This window comes from Gigantopelta aegis, chromosome 15 (genome assembly GCF_016097555.1).
Source record: "Gigantopelta aegis isolate Gae_Host chromosome 15, Gae_host_genome, whole genome shotgun sequence".
NCBI classification, from domain to species: Eukaryota; Metazoa; Mollusca; class Gastropoda; order Neomphalida; family Peltospiridae; genus Gigantopelta; species Gigantopelta aegis.
Window position 1 is genome coordinate 19,463,981 of NC_054713.1, and position 21,569 is coordinate 19,485,549.

Below are 21,569 nucleotides of genomic sequence, written 5' to 3' on the forward strand. Positions count from 1 at the left end.
CCCTTTGCGGAACTGACTGTCTCCCGTAGCAACTGATCAAGTTGTGGGCACCATTGATGTTTTGATACTGTTGTAACTGACAGTTGTTCGGCATTCGTTTTTCTTTTAGCATTTGTTGTCTGCAGTTGTATTCATAGTTTTTGGGTTAGTATTGTTTTTAGTTTTGCTATATTTAAGCTTAAACAAGGTTCAAAATGTTTTCTTGGAGGTCAAATAAAAGGGTATCGTGGCGTAGGCCCTAATCATTGGTCGTGCACGTCACTTTTATTTAATTTTTAAGCACGCTCTAATCAGTGTAATATAATTGGCATGAGTTCGACCCGTGCCCCCTTCAATGGTTAAGGTAGTTTTAGGGATAGGGTTAGGGTTAGTCTTTAGAGACTTTGATATAGACTACTCGTCGAACTCTTTTCGAAAATGCTGTGGTCATTTTCCTAAGGACCGTAACTTCGTAAGTTCGACGACAGTGTGTTTTTTCGTATGTACGAAATTATTTGAAGACAAAATCCAGTTTGGGCTTCTTACAGATATTAAGATGACCAGAAACACATTGAATATACAGACAATGATATTCTAAACAAGAAAATATATTTAATATGTAAGTTTAATCGTAGAAATATTTTATTAGTCGGAAACATCTTACAATGCAACAAACTCAGAAATGTCCCTTTAAGATCATTTTAGTGGCCCTAACTAGAGATTTTCGAAGAACTTTATCTCAGCACTATGTATGATTGTATCATAAAACCATTGTAGGCTATGACATCACTGTAACTTGTGTCATAGTGATGTTAAAGACTGACATTTTACAATATTGTAGTGCTAACATAACTTTCAAAATATGGACTCTGGATGGTAAATACTAACGGGGCTTTCTGTTAGAGGGTAAAATTACGAACCCTAAAATCTTTCGAGAAATAAATGGATATATTTTTATAATTTTTAGATACATAATAGTAAGAAGACTGCTATTAAAATTTGCCAAAGAGCCTGAAATACAGTCTTATTTCCTTTTTACTACGTACCCTCAGATTATTTTCTGGCAGAAAGCCTGGCTAGATATACTCTCCATAATTTTTCATACTAGATGTTTTATGTTTAGAAATCTGCCAAGATGCCCCGCCCACGATCAGCGCGGTCTGATGTCAGTGACACTGACATTGAGGGACTTCAGGAAGGGGAGCTGGTAAAACTGCAGCGGCAGTATCGACTGATGGAGGGAGATCGAGCGGCGTATACAGAAGAATCACAGAATCTTATTAGAAAGCAGAGGTAGGTAAAAACTGATTTTTAGAAATATAGCACAAAAAAGTGTTTTGTTTAACGACACCATTAGGAGGAAACCCACTATATTTTTCCATTATAGTAGTAGCAAGGGAACTTTTATATGCATCATCCCACAGACAGGATAGCACATACTATGGCCTTTGATATACCAGTCGTGGTGCACTGGCTGGAATGAGAAATAGTCCAATGGGCCCACCAATAGGAAGACATACAGCAATTAAGATAAATAACTTTTCATGTTATTTAATGTATTTGTTGATATAATGTAGGTACATTTGTACTTGTAAAAAACATAATTTTTGAGAGAGAGAGAGAAAAGGAGGATGGGAAAAAGATTGAAGGGAGAGAGAAAGATAGATAGAGTGTGTGTGCTTAGGAATTTCAGTGATCTTTTGAATATATAAATATTGCGAGACTCATTCTGAGACCCTCGTCATTTTATGCAGAAAATTGAATGTTTTGCACATAAGCTATTTCGATGAGTGTGTTGATCAGTCAAGTTACATGTTAACGGAGTGTTATGTTTTGAACAGGAGTGCAGTTTCACAGCTGGAGGGAGAGAAACAAGAACTGTTAAAGGAACTTAGGCTTGCCGAGAGTCGGAGTAACCAGGCAAGAGATGAAGAAAATATTGACACTCTTGTCACTTTGGCAGAAGCTAAAGGTAAATACAATTTATGACTTTCATTGTTTCAGGAGTGCAAGTGTGCCCCTGAACTCCCATTAGTTGAGTTCGAGGGGAAAAAATATTGCATCCATCATTTGAACACCCCACACTTCTAACAGTGTGCATTTTGTGGTCGCCCTATCGCCCAACGGCGAGTGAAAACCTTATCGTGAGTTGCCTGCTTGGTGACCAAAATTTCGCACATTGGTTACAGCATATTATTTTTGAAGGTCCAAAATGTAATGTTTGTAAAAAAAAAAAAAAAAGTTGGTTTTATAATAATTCAATTGACTGGTTCTCTGGTATGTATAATATGCAGCCAAACACTTTGACCAGTTTCATTTACCAGCATGCAGCTACATTAGGAGTGCTTGATTGGACAATTACAATTCAGTGGGAACTACTATTGAAATTAAACCAATCAAGCAAAATTGAAACAAAAGACCTATATGGTTGTTGAAAATAGCTCCACCTTTATTTTTTGGAGGATTGCATAACTTGCTGTATTTGAATGGGTTGGAATCCCATCAGAGCTGAATGTCTTGCTCGTTTAGAATTCCAATTAGGCCTATTCTAATTTTTAGAATTGCCCAAGTAGCGTACCCATTGTGTCTGAATGTTTACATTGTTTGAACATGTGGTGTTGTAATTGTTTGTATGACAGTAATCACCACCATTATCATCATCATCATTATCATTGTCTTCATTTTGGTTTCAGATGATTGTGATAATGAGATAGAGGAGGAGAAGAAGAAACAAGCAGAGTTGGATCAGAAAATCCGTGAGTGGGAGAAGAAAGAGCGACAACAACACAAGAGTGCGGGCGGAGTCCACATGAGCACGGCTCACACCACCCAGACCAAGAAGACTGTCCGCGTACTGGAGAACAGACTTGATAAGGTCACAATTATGGATTGTTAAAATTTGTTTTGTTTAACGACACCACTAGAGCACACTGACTAATTATTTTGAAATATAGTTTCAGAGAGGAAATCCGCAAAATAATTCCATTAGTAGCAAGGGATCTTTTACACACACTATCCCACAGACAGGATAGCACATACCATGGGCTTTGATATACCAGTCATTGAGAAATAGTCCAGTGGGTCCACCAACAGGGATCGATCCCAAACCAACCATGCATCAAGTGAACACTTTACCACTGGGTTATGTCCCGCCCCAGCAGGTCCATAGGAACGATATCTGGAGTGTGTGTATGGGAGATGGAGGGGAGGGGGGTTACACAACCTTTAGATGGGTGACCCAGAGTCCTCTAATTGGGAGAGGAGGAGGGCACAAATTACATTTGTAAATTTATATAGAAGAGGGCTGAAAAAACATGCATTTTATTTCTCAGGATGGGAGCACCTCACTCCCAGTTCTTAAGGTTGGGAGCAGCTCACTCCCGGTTCCTACAGACCTGAGCCCCAATTTACGAAGCTATCTTAACGTTATGATGTCATAAAACCATTGTAGGCTGTGGCATACATCATAGTTGATAATAGTTTTATGATGTGGTAGCACTGAACATTTTTTAAAAACCTGTAGCCTAATTAGTAGATTTGTTTTTACATGCTTTGATGGAATAGTGGTAGACATTAGCACTGATCTATGGCTGGGAACGGGATTTAGCTCGGTTGGTTGAGTGCTCGCTTGAGATACTTGCGTGGCAGGATGGAGCCACCTTAGTGGATCCATTCAAGTGATTGGGTTTTTTCTCATTCCAACCAGTGCACCACAACTGGATAAAGGCTGTGGTATGTGTTTTCCTGTCTGTGGAAAAGTGCATATAAAAGATCCCTTGCTGCATTAGAAAAAATGTAGTAGGTTTCCTCTGATGACTATGAGTCAGAATTACCAAATGTTTGACATCGACTAGCCGATGATTAATTAATCAATGTGCTCCAGTGGTGTCGTTAAACAAAAAAATCTTTCTTTTGCTCCATGACTGAGGCATGTTGTTGAGGACAATTAGTCAAATTGTTTGTGATTGCCTACCCTCCTGAACATGCCACTGGTAGGCCATGTCAAAAGTCTTGGTATGTGCTGTTATGAGCATGGAAAAGTATAGTATTGGCTATCATCTATGTTGGAAAGCATTGAAAACTTTGTTCAGTATCACATCAACTTTTAGAATGCTAAGATTGCTACAGAATTCTAAAATGTTAAGTAGTAGTTGTTAGTTTTAAAGATTATAAGTGACTGTTAATATTTTTTTTTTTTTTTAAATGTTGTGTGGTAAAGTATTTAAGTTCTTTGGTGTAACTGGGTTTTTTTCCCCCTTGTAAGTGGCAAATGATGCTCAGATTGAGCAGTAAACCTGCTTTTACACTAATTTGATACGGCCGATAACAAAAAAGGTATGTTATCAGGTTAGATGTTTAAAAGGAAGTATTCAAGATGGTGGACATGATGGCTACTTTTTTCCCCCCACGAACTGCTATATTTATAACAATATTATATACAAATTTATCCTATAACTTACTCATGATATCCATGTTATAAACCCATGTGATAATTTAGTATATTAACCTGGTTGATAATGGTATGCAAATTTGCAAGGTCACTTGGTAATGTGTTGCTGTGGATGGGTCATTTGTTTATAAACCAACAAGACCTGTATACCTGAGTGTAACATTTTCAAAGATTTAGTTAAAATACCTAGCGTTGAGCTAATTTGTGCTAATCGAGATGATGTCATATTACCGTCTTTAGTACTGTGATTTACAATTTTTTTTATTAAACATTATTTTAGAAGTGTTATCTAGGATAAATAGAATTTGCTAGTCGTGTTTTTTAATATGTAAAATAGCAACCTCCTCTAGTTAATCTGTATTTGTCTTGGTAAAGCCTTGATAAATACCAATTAAAATATGGTTGATATTTTCCATATTAAAAAATACTTGTGACGAATCCTCAGTCTTTTTTGGTGTAACTGTAATTATTATAAAACAATTTATTATTTCCAGGCAAAGAAGAAGTTGATTGATATGCTACAATGTTCTAACCCGTGGTTTTTTTTGGTGTCACTATGATTAATTTATTTTTAAAATATTTATTTCCAGGCAAACAAGAAGTTCATTAAGCCACTACCGGTACATATAGGATTTGTCACAAGTGTTTTTTAATATGGAAAATATCAACCGAGTCTACGTTAATCAGTATTTGTAGAGGCTCTGCCGAGACAAATACTGATTAACTAGACGAGGTTGAAACTTACATATTAAAAAACACGAGTAGCGAATTCTATTTATCCTATAACACTCCTAAAATAACATTTTAATAAAAAAATTAGTAAATCACAGTACTAAAGTCGCCGCCATCGGAAATATGACGTCATCACGATTAACACAAATTAGTTTGACGTCACACGTTTCAAACAAATCTTTGAAAACGTTACGCTCAGGTATACAGGCCTTGTTGGCTTGTAAGCAAATGACCCATCCACAGCAACAAATTACCTAGAGACCGTGCAGATTTGCATACCATTATTAACCGGGTTAATAAAGTAAATTATCACATCGGTTTATGACATGGATATCATGGGCAAGTTATAGGATGAAATGTTATAACCCATGGTCTTTTGGTGTAACTATAATAAATTATGAAATAATTTGTTATTTTCAGGCAAAGAAGAAGTTCATTAAGCCGCTATAATGTTATAACCCGTGTGTTTTTTGGTGTAACTATAATTAAATTATAAAATAATTGCTTATTTCCAGGCAAAGAAGAAGTTCAATGAATCGCTGAGTGAGAATGCCAAGCTGCGAGACGAGATAGAGAGTCTGCGGTGTGAACACAAGAGGTTCGAGACTCTGTTTAAGAAGCTGGAGAAGGAACTCAAACAGCTGCGACGTGAGATGGGAGAAGTTATAGAGTCCTCAACACAAGCGTATGATCAAAGGTGACGAATCAAATGAAATCATTTATTTATATGGCATGGTATAAATATAAAATGGTTAAACCAGATACATAGTAATAGTAATTGTGACAACGATTGTACAACAATGTATACATGTTAAACCAGATACATAGTAATAGTGACAACGATTGTATACATGTAATAGGTGAGAATGATATTAAACTTGAATCTTCATCCCTTCATCATGCAGTAATTTTGTCAAAAGGTCAAATATATTTTTTTTTTTTTTTTTTTAATTGGTGCCATATTTGTGGAGGATGACATTACACGGTTTGCACACGCTTGAAAAGGCTCTAAATATGAAGGGTTGCCATAAAAAGTCCCTATTTTGATGATCTAGCCCTAAAAAGCCCTATATTTTACCGGCAAGTTCACAAAAGACATTTTTCTTCTTCCGGAAATATTAAATAAATTGCCAAAAATACATCGATATCTACTTTCATTTGTTGATCTCTGTGCTCGCTCGAACGTTGGTGTGTAAACAATGCCAAAATGATACCAAAGATTCATTTGTAAAACATCGTCAATGTTCGGTATTGTTCGTAGAAGGATTCATTCGTTACTTTTGGGGAGCGCTTGATTGGTCATTCTAAAACGAAACATGTTTCTAAAATACTAATCAAGAGTCTTAATCTCAGTGCAAACTAAATAAAACGGAATATTCTAAAATTATCTGAACTGAATCAGACATTTATGTCTCTGTGAATTCTACGTATTTATGTTTATGAAAATGTGTAGGACGGTTCTCTGTCGATTCCGATTGCCTGCTCGAACACTCCCATTATTTTGTCGCATTAGGTTATTGCAAATGGCAGACAGCAAAGTTATGGTCTCACTACACAGATGTCATCTGCCACTGAAACCCATGTTAAACTGCCCAACTTCAAGCGAAGATTGCCCATAGAACGGGTTCTCGTTGGCACTAACAACATACACCATTGCGAACATACATTATATAAGCATTTATATTCACTCCAAAATTGTGAACATTTCCGTCTCAGTTTTTTGCTATGTAACCGCATCTGGCTGTAGTACCGGTCCGAACAGGTGGTTCATTAACCGATTCACTCCGGCTGTCACTTGTGCTATATACCCATGTCCAAAAAGGTCGATGCACAATATTACAAAATAACATGGACAAAATACAGCCAGAAGGCTTACCATTAAACATACATATTGTTTTAATTCTTCACCATTTCCTAGAAGTGAATATGTGAACCATAACATGTGCCACAATTAGGAACTATAGTGGACCGTGATGAATGAACTCTCACCCGGAAGTGATCTGTGTAGTGAGACCTAAACTTTAAATTCACATATAAATAATAATATACTCATTGTCATTTTGCAAATATATGTCAAACATGACATTTTTCGCACTGTTTAAAATTACTTTTATGAAAATGACGTTTTCGCGTGCTTTAAATTATTGTTTTGAAAAGGGCATTTCCATTAGGTTGGTCGCCCTGAAGTTTTAGTCCTTAAATTTTACTTACATTGACCCTAAAAAGCCCCTAAATTTAGGTTTGAAATTTCGGCATTAACCATGCATTAATTTTTATCTGTTTTACCCGATTACAGCTCTATAGTCCGAAGGTTCAGTGGTCCGAAAGTTCAACACTAACCCTAACCCTAGGTTCAGTAGTCCGAAGGTTCAGTAGTCCGAAGGTTCAGTAGTCCGAAGGTTTATAGACCTAACCCTGAACTATTGAACCTTTGGACTATAGAGCGGTCCCCGTTTTACCTCTGGCAGAAACCCTGATTGTTGCCTCTGTGATTTTATTTGGTGCAGTACAACCATAATTGGTATGTTTAATTTACAGAGACGAGGCTCAGACGAAGATGATCATCCTGAAGGAGAAGGCTGACAAGGACATGCAGCAGCACAATGCTGAGATGAAGGAGCTCGTGCGCATCATCGACCACGACAGAAAGCTCAAGGAGTTCATGGGAATCAAGGGGCAGGAGAGGCAGGAGGACCCACAGCTGGTTGCCTGGAGACAGAAGAAAGGTGCGTAACAATAAATGAGGGCTGTAGCTAGCAGGGGGGCAAGGGGGGACAGTTTCCGCCCCACATTGTTTTTACTGGTTATTGATATTGATGTTTTAAGTATGCAACCTCCCTGAAATGGCTGCAGAATGGTATTTCAGAGCCTCTAGATTTGAAAATTACTTACTTGGGGGGCTTGCCCCAGACTCCCTAGTGTCTTTTCTCTTCCATACTCATTTATTCTAAGCATTCATCTGCACACACACTTCCTCCCACAACCCCCCCCCCCCCCCCCCCAAAACAATCCTAGCTAAAGCCCTGTAATGAAACAAAAATACTTTGCCGTAATTGAACCCAGAAAAAAAGGTGCATAAGTCTAAATTTAACCAAGCATCGGTCAGTACTTTTGTATTTTTTTGGCCAATATTTTTACTTGAATCCCCCCCCCCCCACACCCCCACCCGAGGATTAAAGAAAATAGGAAGAAAGTGTTATGGCTGGTTTAGAATCACATAGTTATAGCAAAAATACACACAAATTCACTTGAATCCCAAATATTTCATTTGCATGAGGTTTATCCTATTGTACTGATACACAGTACTTTTAAGATTACAATAAGTGAATTACTTGAATTTACTGGTGATGAGTTTTAACAATTCAATGAAGAGGTGTAAGGCCACTACACTAATTTCTCACCTATTAACAACTAACTAGGGCAGTGTGCTTGAACCTTAACTACAGGCACAGTGGAAACAAGTAGACATTGGGGGGGGGGGGGGGGGGGTAGTTGCTGACTGAGATCGAGGGTACAAAGCAAAGTTTTTTGGGGTTTTGTGGTGAAATTCATCTCTGCCTTAAGATTTACTACCAATAATATTTTTGATTCAGAATTATTGGGTAGGCTAGAGCTTCCCTGCTCCACCGTGCCTGAATAATTATGAAGGTGTATTGTTTTTAGTTTGTATTTGGGATAAAAAACATAAATTTTCCCTGAATTTCTTTGGGTTTTTTTCTCTCTCTCCTTGATTTTTTTTAATGAAATGCTCACAATGACCATGTTATTTTTCAAGACCCTCTAAAGGTTTCTGTGGAGTTTTTTTTATTCCCAGTCATATTTATATGTGATGTATGCATTCAGTTAACAAATTACAAACATTTGTGTTTATTTCCAATATCAGAAGCTCAAGAGGCAGAACGTAAGAAAGAGAGCCAGGAAGACTCTGTCGAATCGTATGAGGCTGCATTTGAAAAGATCAAAGAAATGACGGGTGAAGACGACCTTGACCTTCTGGTTGAGCGATTCATTGAGGTGGAGGATCGCAACTTTGCACTGTTTAACTACGTCAATGAACAGAACAATGAGATTGAGAAACTCAATGAGGACATCCAATCAGTAAGTGATACACTGTGACCTTTGACATCTCATAGGGTTTTATTTTACATCATTCTACAGTACACAACATTAGGATTGGTGCTTAGTGGTTTTTATATGTCCATCTATGATGGGTTGTACTATGGCATGGCATTGTCTGTCCGTCTGTCCATCCATCAACGTTTTCTTGTCTGGACCACATCTTTCATACAGATGGATACAGGACCATCAACCCTCACCTGTAGGAACAACTTGGGATGGTGGTGTGTTGCATTCTATTACTAGGCCACTGTGACCTACTTTTCACGGTCTACTGCACATAACATTAAATCCTGGTCCAGATCATATCTTGCATACAGATGCATACAGGACCATCAAACCATATTTAGGAACATCTTGGGAAGGTGTTGGTCCAAAACAAACTGTTAATCCATCCCATTGCAAACATTTCACATAATTAGAATTGAATCTTACCCGTAACATATTCATTAATATAGTTATGGTTTACCATCAAACTCCTGATTGGAGTACCATGTACCTCTCCGGTACTCTTGTTAAGTACAGTGAAGCTGGTCTTAACCAGACCCTGAATAAACAGGTGTCCCGTCAAAACCAGACAAGTTTCATGGTCGTGAATTTTCTTAATTCTAAAACTCGACCCTATTAAACACCAGATCCAATCTGAATTGGATATATATTAGGTCCCAATGTGATCTGCTTTATAGTTCTTCCCACAGGGAACACTTTTTTCATACTATGGAATTTACTACAAGTTATTTATTTCCGAGCCAATTGTTTTGTAAATTGCACATAAAAATAGTATTGTTTTTTAATTTCCAAACAGTTTTACTTTCTTATTATGTCAAACCAAACAGAATTTATTTATTAAAAAAAATTTGTAGGATGATGGGACCGACTATAGATAGGTTTCACGGTACTAATGTGGTGAAATTAAGAGAGATAAATTTCCATTTGAATATTATTGGTACATGATCATTAATGTCACTTTTCACCTATTATGTATTTCCACTCCCCATTAAGTTTGGTGCAACTTCTCCAGCATAACAACCAAAGGCTAAAAATTTATATTTTTGTCTATAAAATATGCAATATAATTTCCCTTTTCTCCTTTTATTAGTTTCAAATGTTTTTCCTTTTGGGTCCTACATGTCTATATTTTTGTTTGTTTTGAGCACACCAACGTCTTTTTAGTACAGATACGTTAATAATAGCTGGTAAAAAGTTGTACATTATACATATATTCAGTTTCATTTCAAGATATTTTAATCTAATTACAGCTTAACATTCCATTGATTTTGAGGTGAAATGTTTTGAGGTTAGAATGTTAGTACTTAATCTGGACTGGCTTATTTTCGTCATACCCATTCAGCCCTAGCTCTGCCACTCGCCAAATTCGCCAATTGCAAATTTTAAATTCAATTGGCGAATTTTATTTTAATTTGGCGAAATAATTTCATGTAATGATTTGTATTTTGGGGGAAAATAATGGTGGGTTTCTGCAATTGTTGAAGTTAAATATATAAATTGGCGAACCTTTCTGCACATCCAGAGCCTCGACTTTAGTGCATTCTAAAACCCTGCTTTCCTTTTGGCATCTCATAGTTGTGTGTCGTTAAACATCTATTCAATCTATCTCATAGTTGTTTGTTTAATAATTTGTTGTAGATACATGAAGAAATCGAGAAGTTCAAAGCTCAAGGTATAGAGCTGGAAACACAGCGCAAACACATTCTGAAGAATCTGGAAGAAAAACAGAACAAAGCATCGGCAGAGGCCGACGAGTTTGAAATGAAATACAAAGAAGTTTCCAAAATTCTAGATCAGCTGAAAGCAGGTACAATATTTTTGTACGCAAGACTTAGGGGTGGGTCGTAGCCCAGTGGTAAAGCACTCGCTTGATGCGTGGATGGTCTGGGATATAGATCCCCATCGGTTGGCCCATTGGGCTATTTCTCATTCCAGCCAGTGCACCACGACTGGTATATCAAAGATCATGGTATGTGCTATCCTGTCTGTGGGATTGTTCTTAAAGAAGCATTTTAGGAGCAAACTGAAATGTTTTTGTTTCAGTTTTTAAACACAAGATAGTTTATATGTGGCCAGGACAGGGTGTTTGAACTTTAATTGGATAAAAGCTTCAAAATAACTTAAGATTAATAAACAGACTTTTTGTCTTGACCTTCATCTTCACATATAATATACACTTTCAGGTATTGATTCACTGTTTAACAAGATCAACTGTGATCGGTCAGCTATAGACAGCATGTTGGGAGCTGCCACGGGAGTTACCGATGGCAACATGATACAGTACCTGGGCATCATTGAACAGAGGACGAACGAACTTCTAGCTATACAGACATACATCAACAATAAGGTGAGTCAATGAACTCAAAATACGACAAATATAATTATGTACAGTCAGACTTGTTCTACCGACCACTTGTTACAAGCAGCCACCTGTGTTTAGAGACCACATTTGTATTCTCCAAAATAATCTAATATAGTATAAACTGACCTGTATTAAGCATCCACCTTCCTTAACTGGGCACTTTTTGATACTCCCTTCCTATTTTGCAACTGCACCTTTTACTTAAAAAGAGGCGGGATGTAGCCCAGTGGTACAGCGTTCGCTCGATGCGTGGTCGGTGTGGGATCGATCCCCGTCGGTGGGCCCATTGGGCTATTTCTCGTTCCAGCCAGTGCACCACGACTGGTATATCAAAGGTCGTGGTATGTACTATCCAGTCTATGGGATGGTGCATATAAAAGATCCCTTGCTGCTGATCGGAAAGAGTAGCCCATGAAGTGGCGACAGCGGGTTTCCTCTCTCAATATCTGTGTGGTCCCTAACCATATGTCTGACGCCATATAACCGTAAATAAAATGTGTTCAGTGCGTCGTTAAATAAAACGTCTTTCTTTTACTTAAAAACTTTTTGCAGCTGCCCATGAGTTGGATATATTTGAAGAGCAAACTTCGACGATTGATGATTAGCATGCTTTACCTCATCATTATGTCACATTACATTTTCCTTGTTACAGGATCCTGACAAATACGAAACTAAACCTGTTGGTCTTCTTGGTGAGGGACCTACTGCCCCACCCCCTATGATTCCAGTCAACCCACCAGCTGTAGGGTAAGTTATACAAGTCACCTTTGATGATCTACATTTCAGTGAACATTTCTTAAGGTTTCCGTGAAAGCCAAATGCAGAACCAGTGCATCACATCAAAGGCTATGGTATGTGCTTTCCTGTCTGTGGGAAAGTGCATATAAAAGATCCCTTCCTAATAATTAATGGGAAAATGTAGTGGGTTTCCTCTCTAAGAGGGGCAGGATGTAGCTCAGTGGTACAGCGCTCGCCTGATGCGCGATCGATCTTGGATTGATTCCCGTCGGTTGGTCCATTGGGCCATTTCTCATTCCAGCCAGTGCTCTACAACTGGTGTAACAAAGGCTGTGGTATGTGCTATCCTATCTGTGGAGTGGTGCATATAAAAGATCCCTTGCTGCTAATTGAAAAGAGTAGCCCATGAAGTGACAGGTTTCCTCTCAATATCTGTGTGGTCCATAACCATATGTCTGACGCCATATAACCCTAAATAAAATGTGTTGAGTGCATTGTTAAATAAAACATTTCCTTTCCTTTGATGATCTACAATTTCAGTGAACATTTCTTAAGGTTTCCATGAAAGCCAAATGCAGCATCTTTTATTACCTTGAAAAGATTCTCGTTTCAACCAGTGCACCACCACATCAAAGGCTGTGGTATGTGTTTTCCTGTCTGTGGGAATGTGCATATAAAAGATCCCTTACTAATATTTAGTGGAAAAATGTAGTGGATTTCCTCTCTAAGACTCAATGTCAAGAGTTGCCATATGTTTGACATCCAATAATCAGTGTGCTCTAGTAGTGTTGTTAAACAAAAGAAACTTTTACCTTAAAAAGATATTATTTAGTCATTTCAGGTATTAATCGTTTTGAGAATTTCTATTAAAATATTATTAAAAATTTTCATAAGTTTAATTTTGAAGACTATAAACAATGAAAATAGAACAAACATGTATCTTCATTAAAATAACTAGTGTAAGAATAGCTTCCCATTGATTACTAAACCATAAGGACTACATTTTTCTTTTCCTATGATTATTATATCGAGTACAACTATTCAACAAAAATAATATAAAGAGTTTCCGATGGGTTCCCATGATCACAAGTCACGGAACTGAAAATCGTTTCCCATGAAATTTGAAATCTTATGGCCTGCATCTGCATGTCTTAGGCACATTCTTTGAATTATAAATTTGCAACTGAACTGGGTTTTTTTGTGTGTGTCTTGGTTTCATTGACGATAGGGCGAGCCCTGAATTTTGTAATTATAAATGTGCAACTGAACTGGGTTATTTTTGTGTCTTGGTTTCATTGACGACTACAAGAGCAAGGCAATGGACAGGGCGAGCCCTGAATTTTGTAATTATAAATTTGCAACTGAACTTGTTTTTTGTGTCTTGGTTTCATTGACGACTACAAGAGCAAGGCAATGGACAGGGTGAGCCCTGAAGTTTGTAATTATAAATTTGCAACTGAACTGGGTTATTTTTGTGTCTTGGTTTCATTGACGACTACAAGAGCAAGGCAATGGACAGGGTGAGCCCGGAATTTTATAATTATAAATGTGCAACTGAACTTGTTTTTTGTGTCTTGGTTTCATTGACGACTACAAGAGCAAGGCAATGGACAGGGTGAGCCCTGAAGTTTGTAATTATAAATTTGCAACTGAACTGGGTTATTTTTGTGTCTTGGTTTCATTGACGACTACAAGAGCAAGGCAATGGACAGGGTGAGCCCGGAATTTTATAATTATAAATGTGCAACTGAACTTGTTTTTTGTGTCTTGGTTTCATTGACGACTACAAGAGCAAGGCAATGGACAGGGTGAGCCCTGAAGTTTGTAATTATAAATTTGCAACTGAACTGGGTTATTTTTGTGTCTTGGTTTCATTGATGACTACAAGAGCAAGGCAATGGACAGGGCGAGCCCAGATGTTTGTAATTATAAATGTGCAACTGAACTGTTTGTCTTGTTTTCGGTGGGGGCGAGGCGTATCCCAGTGGTACAGTACTCGCTTGGTGCACGGTCGGTTTGGGATCGATCCCCGTCAGTGGGCCCATTGCGCTATTTCTTGCTCCAGCCAGTGCAACACAACTGGTACATCAAAGGCCGTGGTATGTGCTATCCTGTCTATGGGATGGTGCATATAAAAGATCCCTTGCTGGTAATCGAAAAGAGTAGCCCATGAAATGGTGACAGCGGGTTTCCTCTCTCAATATCTGTGTGGTCCTTAACCATAATATGTCTGACGCCATATAACCGTAAATAAAATGTGTTGAGTGCATCATTAAATAAAACATTTCCTTTTGTTTTCAGTGATGAGTACGAGAGCGAGGCCAGTGAAGGCAGTGATGAGGAGATGAGGCCTCTGACACGGGCAGAGTTACAGAGCAGGGTGATGAAGACCGTCCACAAGAGGGAGTCGGCCGCCAGGAAGGAGGGATTCAAGTACGACCTGAGTATCAGAGACAAAGGACAAAAACAAAAGAAAGACGGCAAGAAATAAACGTTCTTTGCTGAACTTGTGTGGTGACGTTGGACGGTTCATAGACTTAAGTGCATGAACGTAATGATAATGTGTTGAGAATTAACAGTTCAGCTCATGTGTCGACAGTTGAAAAATAAAAATAAGTTAAGTTTTAAGTTTGTGTTGACAATTGACATTCCATTCTTGGCCCGAAGTTCATAAATTTAAGTTTGTGTACTTTTCGTTTGACAATTGACAAGTCTGACTTCATGAATTAAAAGTTTGTGTATTGACATTTGACAGTTCATTTATTAAGTTGATGAATTTAAGTTTGTGTGTTGACAGTTGATAGTTCAGACTTAGGATCATGAATTTAAGATTGTATTTTGATATTTTATAGTTCATAAAGAATTAAGTTCATGAATTTGTGTTTTGATGTTTGACATTATGGACTTGTTCATGAATTTAAGTTTGTATGTTACTGTTTGACAATTGACAGGTTTAACTTTATGAATTAAAGTTTGTGAATTAACAGATCATTGACTAAGTTAAGGAATTTAAATTTGTGTATTGACATAGACCAAAGTTCATGCTAACATATGCACTTAAGGTGATCTTAGGGCTAAGATCACTTCGTGGAACGGGGCCGTGATCTGTAATTTAAGACCAAGAATTCAGCTTACACTAAGTCCATACTGAGGTTAAAGAAATTACTATTTACAGGTCCAAATAAGAATAGTGACAAAAATCTGACTATATATATATATATATATATATATATATATAACATGTAATTCTAAAACTAGTCGTTTGTCCCATTAAAAATTAATATAGGTGTTATCTAAGCAATGAAATACCAATGTGGTAGGTGGCTGCTCAATTAACAGAGGTTTGGACTGGTTTAGTTAATTTTGTAGAATAGTACACAACTACATATACATAAATGAGCTGGTTAACTCAATGGCATTTCCTGTACAGAAAAGTGGTTACAAAATAATTACGGTATATATCTGTATAGATATGTATATTTGACATGAAATCTTGATAAGTTATATGTGATATTGAATTTCATTTCTACAATAGATATTTGTACATAAATATAATTTTTGAACTTTTAATATAACTATGTAATCACTTTTTGTTTTTTGTTTTGTTTATTCTTCTACAAATGTTTTACTGTTCTATAGGTTAATATTTATTACTTACTTTAAAATGAGTAAAGAGATTACTGGAATATGTGCGCTGTATGGAATTTATAAAACCATTGTAATAAATTTGTACAGTACATGTGTGGGTATAATTATTATTTGTGATAAGATTCTTATAAGAAAAAGTTAGGTGGCTAAAAACCCACATGAATAATGGGTTCTTAAATGACTGTGAAATCATTTAGTCTTAAAAATGCTACATGTATATGTGTGACATCATAGCATGCCTTCTTGATGTAGTGAAGTGTAAGCCATTAGACTTGAGGCTTACGGCTGGTAGGTACTGGGCTCGCATCCTGTTGCCAGTTCTTACTCAGAGTGACTTTCAATGGCTTAGTCATGAAACAAAAGCTACAAATTCAGTTTCTCACGCAAAATTTATAAACCATCTGTTCCGGTCCTGAACAGACTGTTCAGATAGCTGTGGTGTGTGCCCAGGACAGTGTTCTTGAAACTTAATTAAAAATAAGTAGGAAAAGTTAGAAATAAAATAAAAATTGCCATCAGATTGATCCTCTTTCAAAGACTTTAAAACTCTTGACCTTGGCTTGTAGTTGCACAGGAGTCAGTTGATTTTCTAAACTTGTATGCATGTTTATTACCCACCTGGGTGTGACATACAAATTTCATATGCACCAGTGGTGTGTATTAGTTGCAAAATGACGTCATTTCGGTAAGCGACGTCATCTTCCCTTGTTTTAGCTCTATGCATTCACATATCTCATTATGTTAGAAATAATTGTCAAATTTTACATTATATATTATGGTGGGTAATAAATAAAATACTACTCGTTTTCACCAGATATAAATTTTTTTACAAAACTCACTTTCATTCAGTCAGATAATATAACATAGGACATTCACTTGTTTCGTAAAAATTATATCTAGCAAATACGAGTGTAGTATTCAATATATCTCAGATGATTTCTAAGAATGTACTGTTTTCTGAATCTTCAGTTATTTTGAATTGCAGGATAGATGATAGGTGACTGCTATCATATTGTGCTTTACTATACATATACATGCATGCCCAGCTCCTGGACTGTCCTTTTGGTGAACCTGTGTGTGTTCAGGATGGACATGCCTCGACCTTTAGTGGATATGGAACATGTCTGACTTTCTCCTCATCATTCTCTACTGTGCTCAGGTCAAGTAACTGTTACCACGTAACAGGACTATGGGATCTGCTACTCCAGTACATACATAGTATTGAGACACCATGTTAAATATTGTGCCATTCAAGAACAGTGAAATTTACAAGAAGACTGAACTTACAGAACACTGAACTTTGCAAGAACATTGAAATTTGAAAGATCATTGAAGAACATTGAAATTTACATTGTTTTTATTTCAATAATTTTTTTGTTTTTAATAGGGGGGTGGAGTGTGTTCTGAAAATGGTAAAAATTCTCCAAAAGTGTTTAGTCTACCATGCCTTGCCAAATTTCTACGGAAACCACTTTCATTATCATTATCATGTCATTTTTCAAATTTATATATGCCGGGAGTACAACAAAATAGCAACATTGACTGAACGTTTTAATATGGAACTGGGTTTATGTATATTCAGTGATCACTGATAAGAAATAAATTAGTCCGAGTACAGTTATTACATGTCATTGTGTTTTTGTTTGTTTGGATGTTTTTTTAGATGTCCGCTTACCAGAAATAGTAAAATTGATTTTGTTTTTAAAATAATTACATGGTCCCATCAGTACCACATACTACTTGACAGGTCATCTTTCAAGGCTTTCTAGGGTCAATCCCCGGGGATCAGTGGGCCCATTGGGCTATTTCTGGTCTCAGCCAGTGCACCATGACTGGTATATCAAAGGCTGTGGTATGTGCTATCCTGTCTATGGGATGGTGCATATAAAAGATCCCTTGCTGTTAATGGAAAAATATAGCAGGTTTGCTCCCTAAGACAATGTCAAACATTTTACCAAATGTTTGATATCCAATTATTAAATCAATGTGCTCTAGTGGTGTTGTTATACAAAACAAACTAACTTTTTTACCACGGCTTTGAGGGTTATCATCATAATCTATCAAAAACAAGAGGCCCATGGGGCCTGAATTACTCACCTGGACTGGTATAATTAATTAAATTAACTATACCTCTGATAAGTGAACAATAGCAATAATGATTTATCACCGATAGTTTATTTGGTGACCCCCAATTTGACAATAACATACCAAATAAATAAATCGAATGAAGACGTACATGTGTATGTATTGTAACCCGAACCAATATAAGCGGTGAAATTGTGTAATTTCTAATTTCACTTGTGACATAATTAGGGACTGTATGAAGATGCAATCTAGTGATAGTCAGTCATGAGTTATGCTGGTTTCTGAAAGGAGTATTAAAGGATTTGTGAACAGCGTCTAAATATTGTAACTGTGTAAATATATGATGCCAAATATGACTAAAAAAATAATTTACAAAATATATAAAAATTATTTCACAACTTAAAAGCAGTACAATTCGTAATTCTGACATCGTTGGGAAATATGCATATTTTACCGGCAAAGATCGGCAATTTCCGTGATGACGTCAGAGACGCTGTCCAACCGTGAACCGCTATTCAGTAGCCTATTGTTTGCCATTACAAAAGCGTGCTTTCTTCGAACAACACTGAGTTAAATTACGGAATTATCCTTTATAATATGGTTTATTGTGTGGCATGGGGATGTCAAAACCAATCAAAAAAGGGATCAGGAATCAGCTTTTTTAGGTTTCCGCCGGAAGGTGATTCTAGAAGGAACATTTGGATCCATCGGTGTCAGAGAGGTGAGAAGGGATGGACACCAAAATGTACAAGTCGGTTGTGTTCGGCACATTTCGAAAAGGATGCTTTCGCTCGGGACCCGGTTGAAATGGCTAAGATGGGATACAGCAATGCAAGAATCTCGTTAAAAGGCACTGCTGTCCCGACTGTATTTACCAACAGGGAGTTTGTTGAAAATTCGGTAGAGATGCCGATTCGCCGCCCTAGGTCCGCTTTTCAGAAAAGACGCAATGCCGAGGTAAAACATTCAGGCCCTAGCCAAATGACTTCCACCAAATAGTTTTACAACCAGCAAACGTATTTATAATATATATATATATATATATATATATATATATATATATATATATATATATATGGGTACTTGTTTTTTGGCTAAAAACCCTCCCCTAAATAAAACAAATTAAATCCCATGTCCAAATAGCACGATCCTGTACCGTAAAACATATCGCCATACATTGTATTTTCGCAAAATGCATTCTAAGCGAAAATTTCTGACATCCCATTACAAGATTGTGGAAAAACAGTACATTTCTTTTTTTTTATAGAAATACGATAATGGCATTCCACGAAAAATCCCTTGCCGACAGGTGGCGCTGATAAGCAACCGAGTTCCGGAAGTAATCATCTTCGCCTCCCTTTTCACGGGATCGTCATTGTTCAGTGCACACTTTGTACAGATTCAGTCACATTATTATCGGTAACAATGCCTACGGAGTGTTGTGTGCCTGGATGTGAAAATAGGACGGGTCATTTGTTTCCTTGGTCGGATAGAAAGCGAATTAAAGCGTGGAAAGTTTCCGTGAAAAGGGACTGTTGGGAACCGCAGAAATACAGCGTTGTATGCAAGAGTCATTTTGATGAAAATGACTATGATGGAAAAACAACATACGGTAAGTTAATATTATTATATATTTTATTGTGAATAATAATGCCAAAACCCAATCCAAGTGAGGAGGTTTACACTGTACGGGTGAGGAGTAGTAGTAATATGTTTCCTACGTCATAGGCCTACGTATAACGTGCATACATGTATAGGAGAAGCCATGTGTTTAGGGAAGTGACGTCACGTATCAGCATGCGCGCGCATCTGGTAGGCAGAAGTCTATCATAATGGCCATTAGTAACAAAGCGAACTAGCGTAGCGTGAATAGCAAAGAATGGCCAACACGTGCTTAAATTACCGCTTGTAGCACGGGAACGCTATTCTACATAGCTACATGTACTCTTTCCACCCATACAATTTGACGATTGACCGAGTTCAAAACTATAGCAAACTAACTTTTTTTTCTTTTTTCTTTTCACCTGAATAAATATTTTTAGTCCATGTATTTTTAAAGCGTCTGGTCCATATTTCAAGTAAAGCATTACAAACGAGCGCGCGCACACACAAATAAAAATAATAAAATAAAACGAGTAGGCCTATATTTTTTATTTAAAACTGTTTAAAAGAAATAATTGGCCTACACTTTGTTAAAGGAAATTATTTCTTTTAACAATTTTAAATAACCCATATATATATATATATATATATATATATATATATATATATATATATATATATATATATATATATATATATGCATATATATATATATGTATATATACATATACATATATATGTACATATAGATACACATACACACACACACACACACACACACACACATATATATATATATATATATATATATATGAACATTTGTTACAAATGAACAACCAGTAGACAATATATAGACAGTAGTTATATATATATATAACACATCAGACTTGTCTACTGGTTCATTTGTAAGGCTTTTCATCAACAATAAATTTAAGCAAGTATCTTATTAGAAAACTTTACAAAAACTTTAAAACTATTAATTTTATCAAGTCCTTTTTTATTCCTTAAACTTGCTGATATCGGATACATATTAACACATTGTATTAAAATGGAGGAACCTAAATTTAGTTTCCATACATGTTCCATGACCACACATACATTGCTCCCTCTAGCTACAGCATCCCTTTTTAAATATTAGTACAGAACTTAGCCTTTTAAACCGGATACATCTCAAAGTTACTTGGTCCCTCACCTTTGTGGTTCCATCTTCAGAACATTTTGTAGCATTATTTTTTTATATATATATACATAAAAATTGCCATTAATATTTTAATCGCCTAATCCCATGCAGGCCAGGACATAGTTTAATATGCAGTCGATCTAGGATTGATTCCTGTTGGTGGTCCTATAGGGCTATTTCTCATTCCAGCCAGTGCTCTACAACTGGTGTAACAAATGCTACACTATTTATTATCCTGTCTGTGGGCTGATGCATATAAAAGATCCCTTATTGTTAATCGGAAAGAGTAATCCATTATGTGACAGCAGCAGGTTTCCTCCCTAATATTATCTGTGTGATCCCTAAACATGTCCGACTCTATATATCCGTAATTAAAATGACTTGAGTGCATTGTTAAATAAAAGATTCCTTCCTTTCAAATCTAAAACAGTGTCAGTTACCTTTGACAAGAGGCACAGTTTCAAAGGCTATCACTTTCAACCTGATTAATAAACCAGTTAAAACAACAAATTACTGTAAATGGTAACAATACAATGTTTTAATGTAAGACACACATTAACACAATGCAAATATCATTTGATCATTGGTTTATAATGATAATAGAAAAAGAAAATAATAAATATGTGTTGTCTACTGTTTCTCGATATAATTTTATTGATTTTGTAAAG

At 36.6% G+C, this 21,569-nt stretch overlaps 2 protein-coding genes across 4 annotated transcripts; both read left to right on the forward strand.

Moving 5' to 3' along the window:
* The first annotated feature begins 70 nt into the window (after positions 1 to 70).
* LOC121390083 (coiled-coil domain-containing protein 63-like) lies at positions 71 to 17,655 on the forward strand. 3 transcript variants are annotated; one of them, XM_041521796.1, is made up of 12 exons: positions 71 to 143; positions 1,103 to 1,272; positions 1,821 to 1,951; positions 2,673 to 2,854; positions 5,677 to 5,858; positions 7,700 to 7,887; positions 9,045 to 9,259; positions 10,925 to 11,093; positions 11,470 to 11,633; positions 12,301 to 12,395; positions 14,688 to 14,866; positions 17,020 to 17,655. In XM_041521796.1, the coding sequence occupies exons 2-12, from the start codon at positions 1,115 to 1,117 to the stop codon at positions 17,022 to 17,024; spliced, it is 1,668 nt and encodes a 555-aa protein (XP_041377730.1). In that variant the 5' UTR covers positions 71 to 143; positions 1,103 to 1,114; the 3' UTR covers positions 17,025 to 17,655. The 3 variants fall into 3 exon arrangements, with proteins under 3 accessions (XP_041377730.1, XP_041377731.1, XP_041377729.1); XM_041521797.1 differs by having other exon boundaries at positions 14,688 to 14,819; XM_041521795.1 differs by having other exon boundaries at positions 14,688 to 17,655.
* Positions 17,656 to 18,078: 423 nt separating this feature from the next.
* Positions 18,079 to 19,866, forward strand: LOC121390678 (THAP domain-containing protein 2-like). Its single transcript, XM_041522553.1, has 2 exons — positions 18,079 to 19,076; positions 19,387 to 19,866. Exons 1-2 carry the CDS (start codon positions 18,717 to 18,719, stop codon positions 19,540 to 19,542), a joined length of 516 nt encoding a protein of 171 aa, XP_041378487.1. The 5' UTR covers positions 18,079 to 18,716; the 3' UTR covers positions 19,543 to 19,866.
* The last annotated feature ends 1,703 nt before the right edge of the window (positions 19,867 to 21,569 follow it).

Bases quoted from the DNA above. Each gene is read 5' to 3' on its own strand.
- LOC121390083 (XM_041521795.1), top strand. From the start codon at position 1,115: ATGCCCCGCCCACGATCAGCGCGGTCTGATGTCAGTGACACTGACATT. The intron at 1,273-1,820 runs GTAGGTAAAAAC...TGTTTTGAACAG, and splicing joins AATCTTATTAGAAAGCAGAG to GAGTGCAGTTTCACAGCTGG. The intron at 7,888-9,044 runs GTGCGTAACAAT...TTCCAATATCAG, and splicing joins TGCCTGGAGACAGAAGAAAG to AAGCTCAAGAGGCAGAACGT.
- LOC121390678 (XM_041522553.1), top strand. From the start codon at position 18,717: ATGGTTTATTGTGTGGCATGGGGATGTCAAAACCAATCAAAAAAGGGA. The intron at 19,077-19,386 runs GTAAAACATTCA...TTTTTTTTATAG, and splicing joins AGAAAAGACGCAATGCCGAG to AAATACGATAATGGCATTCC.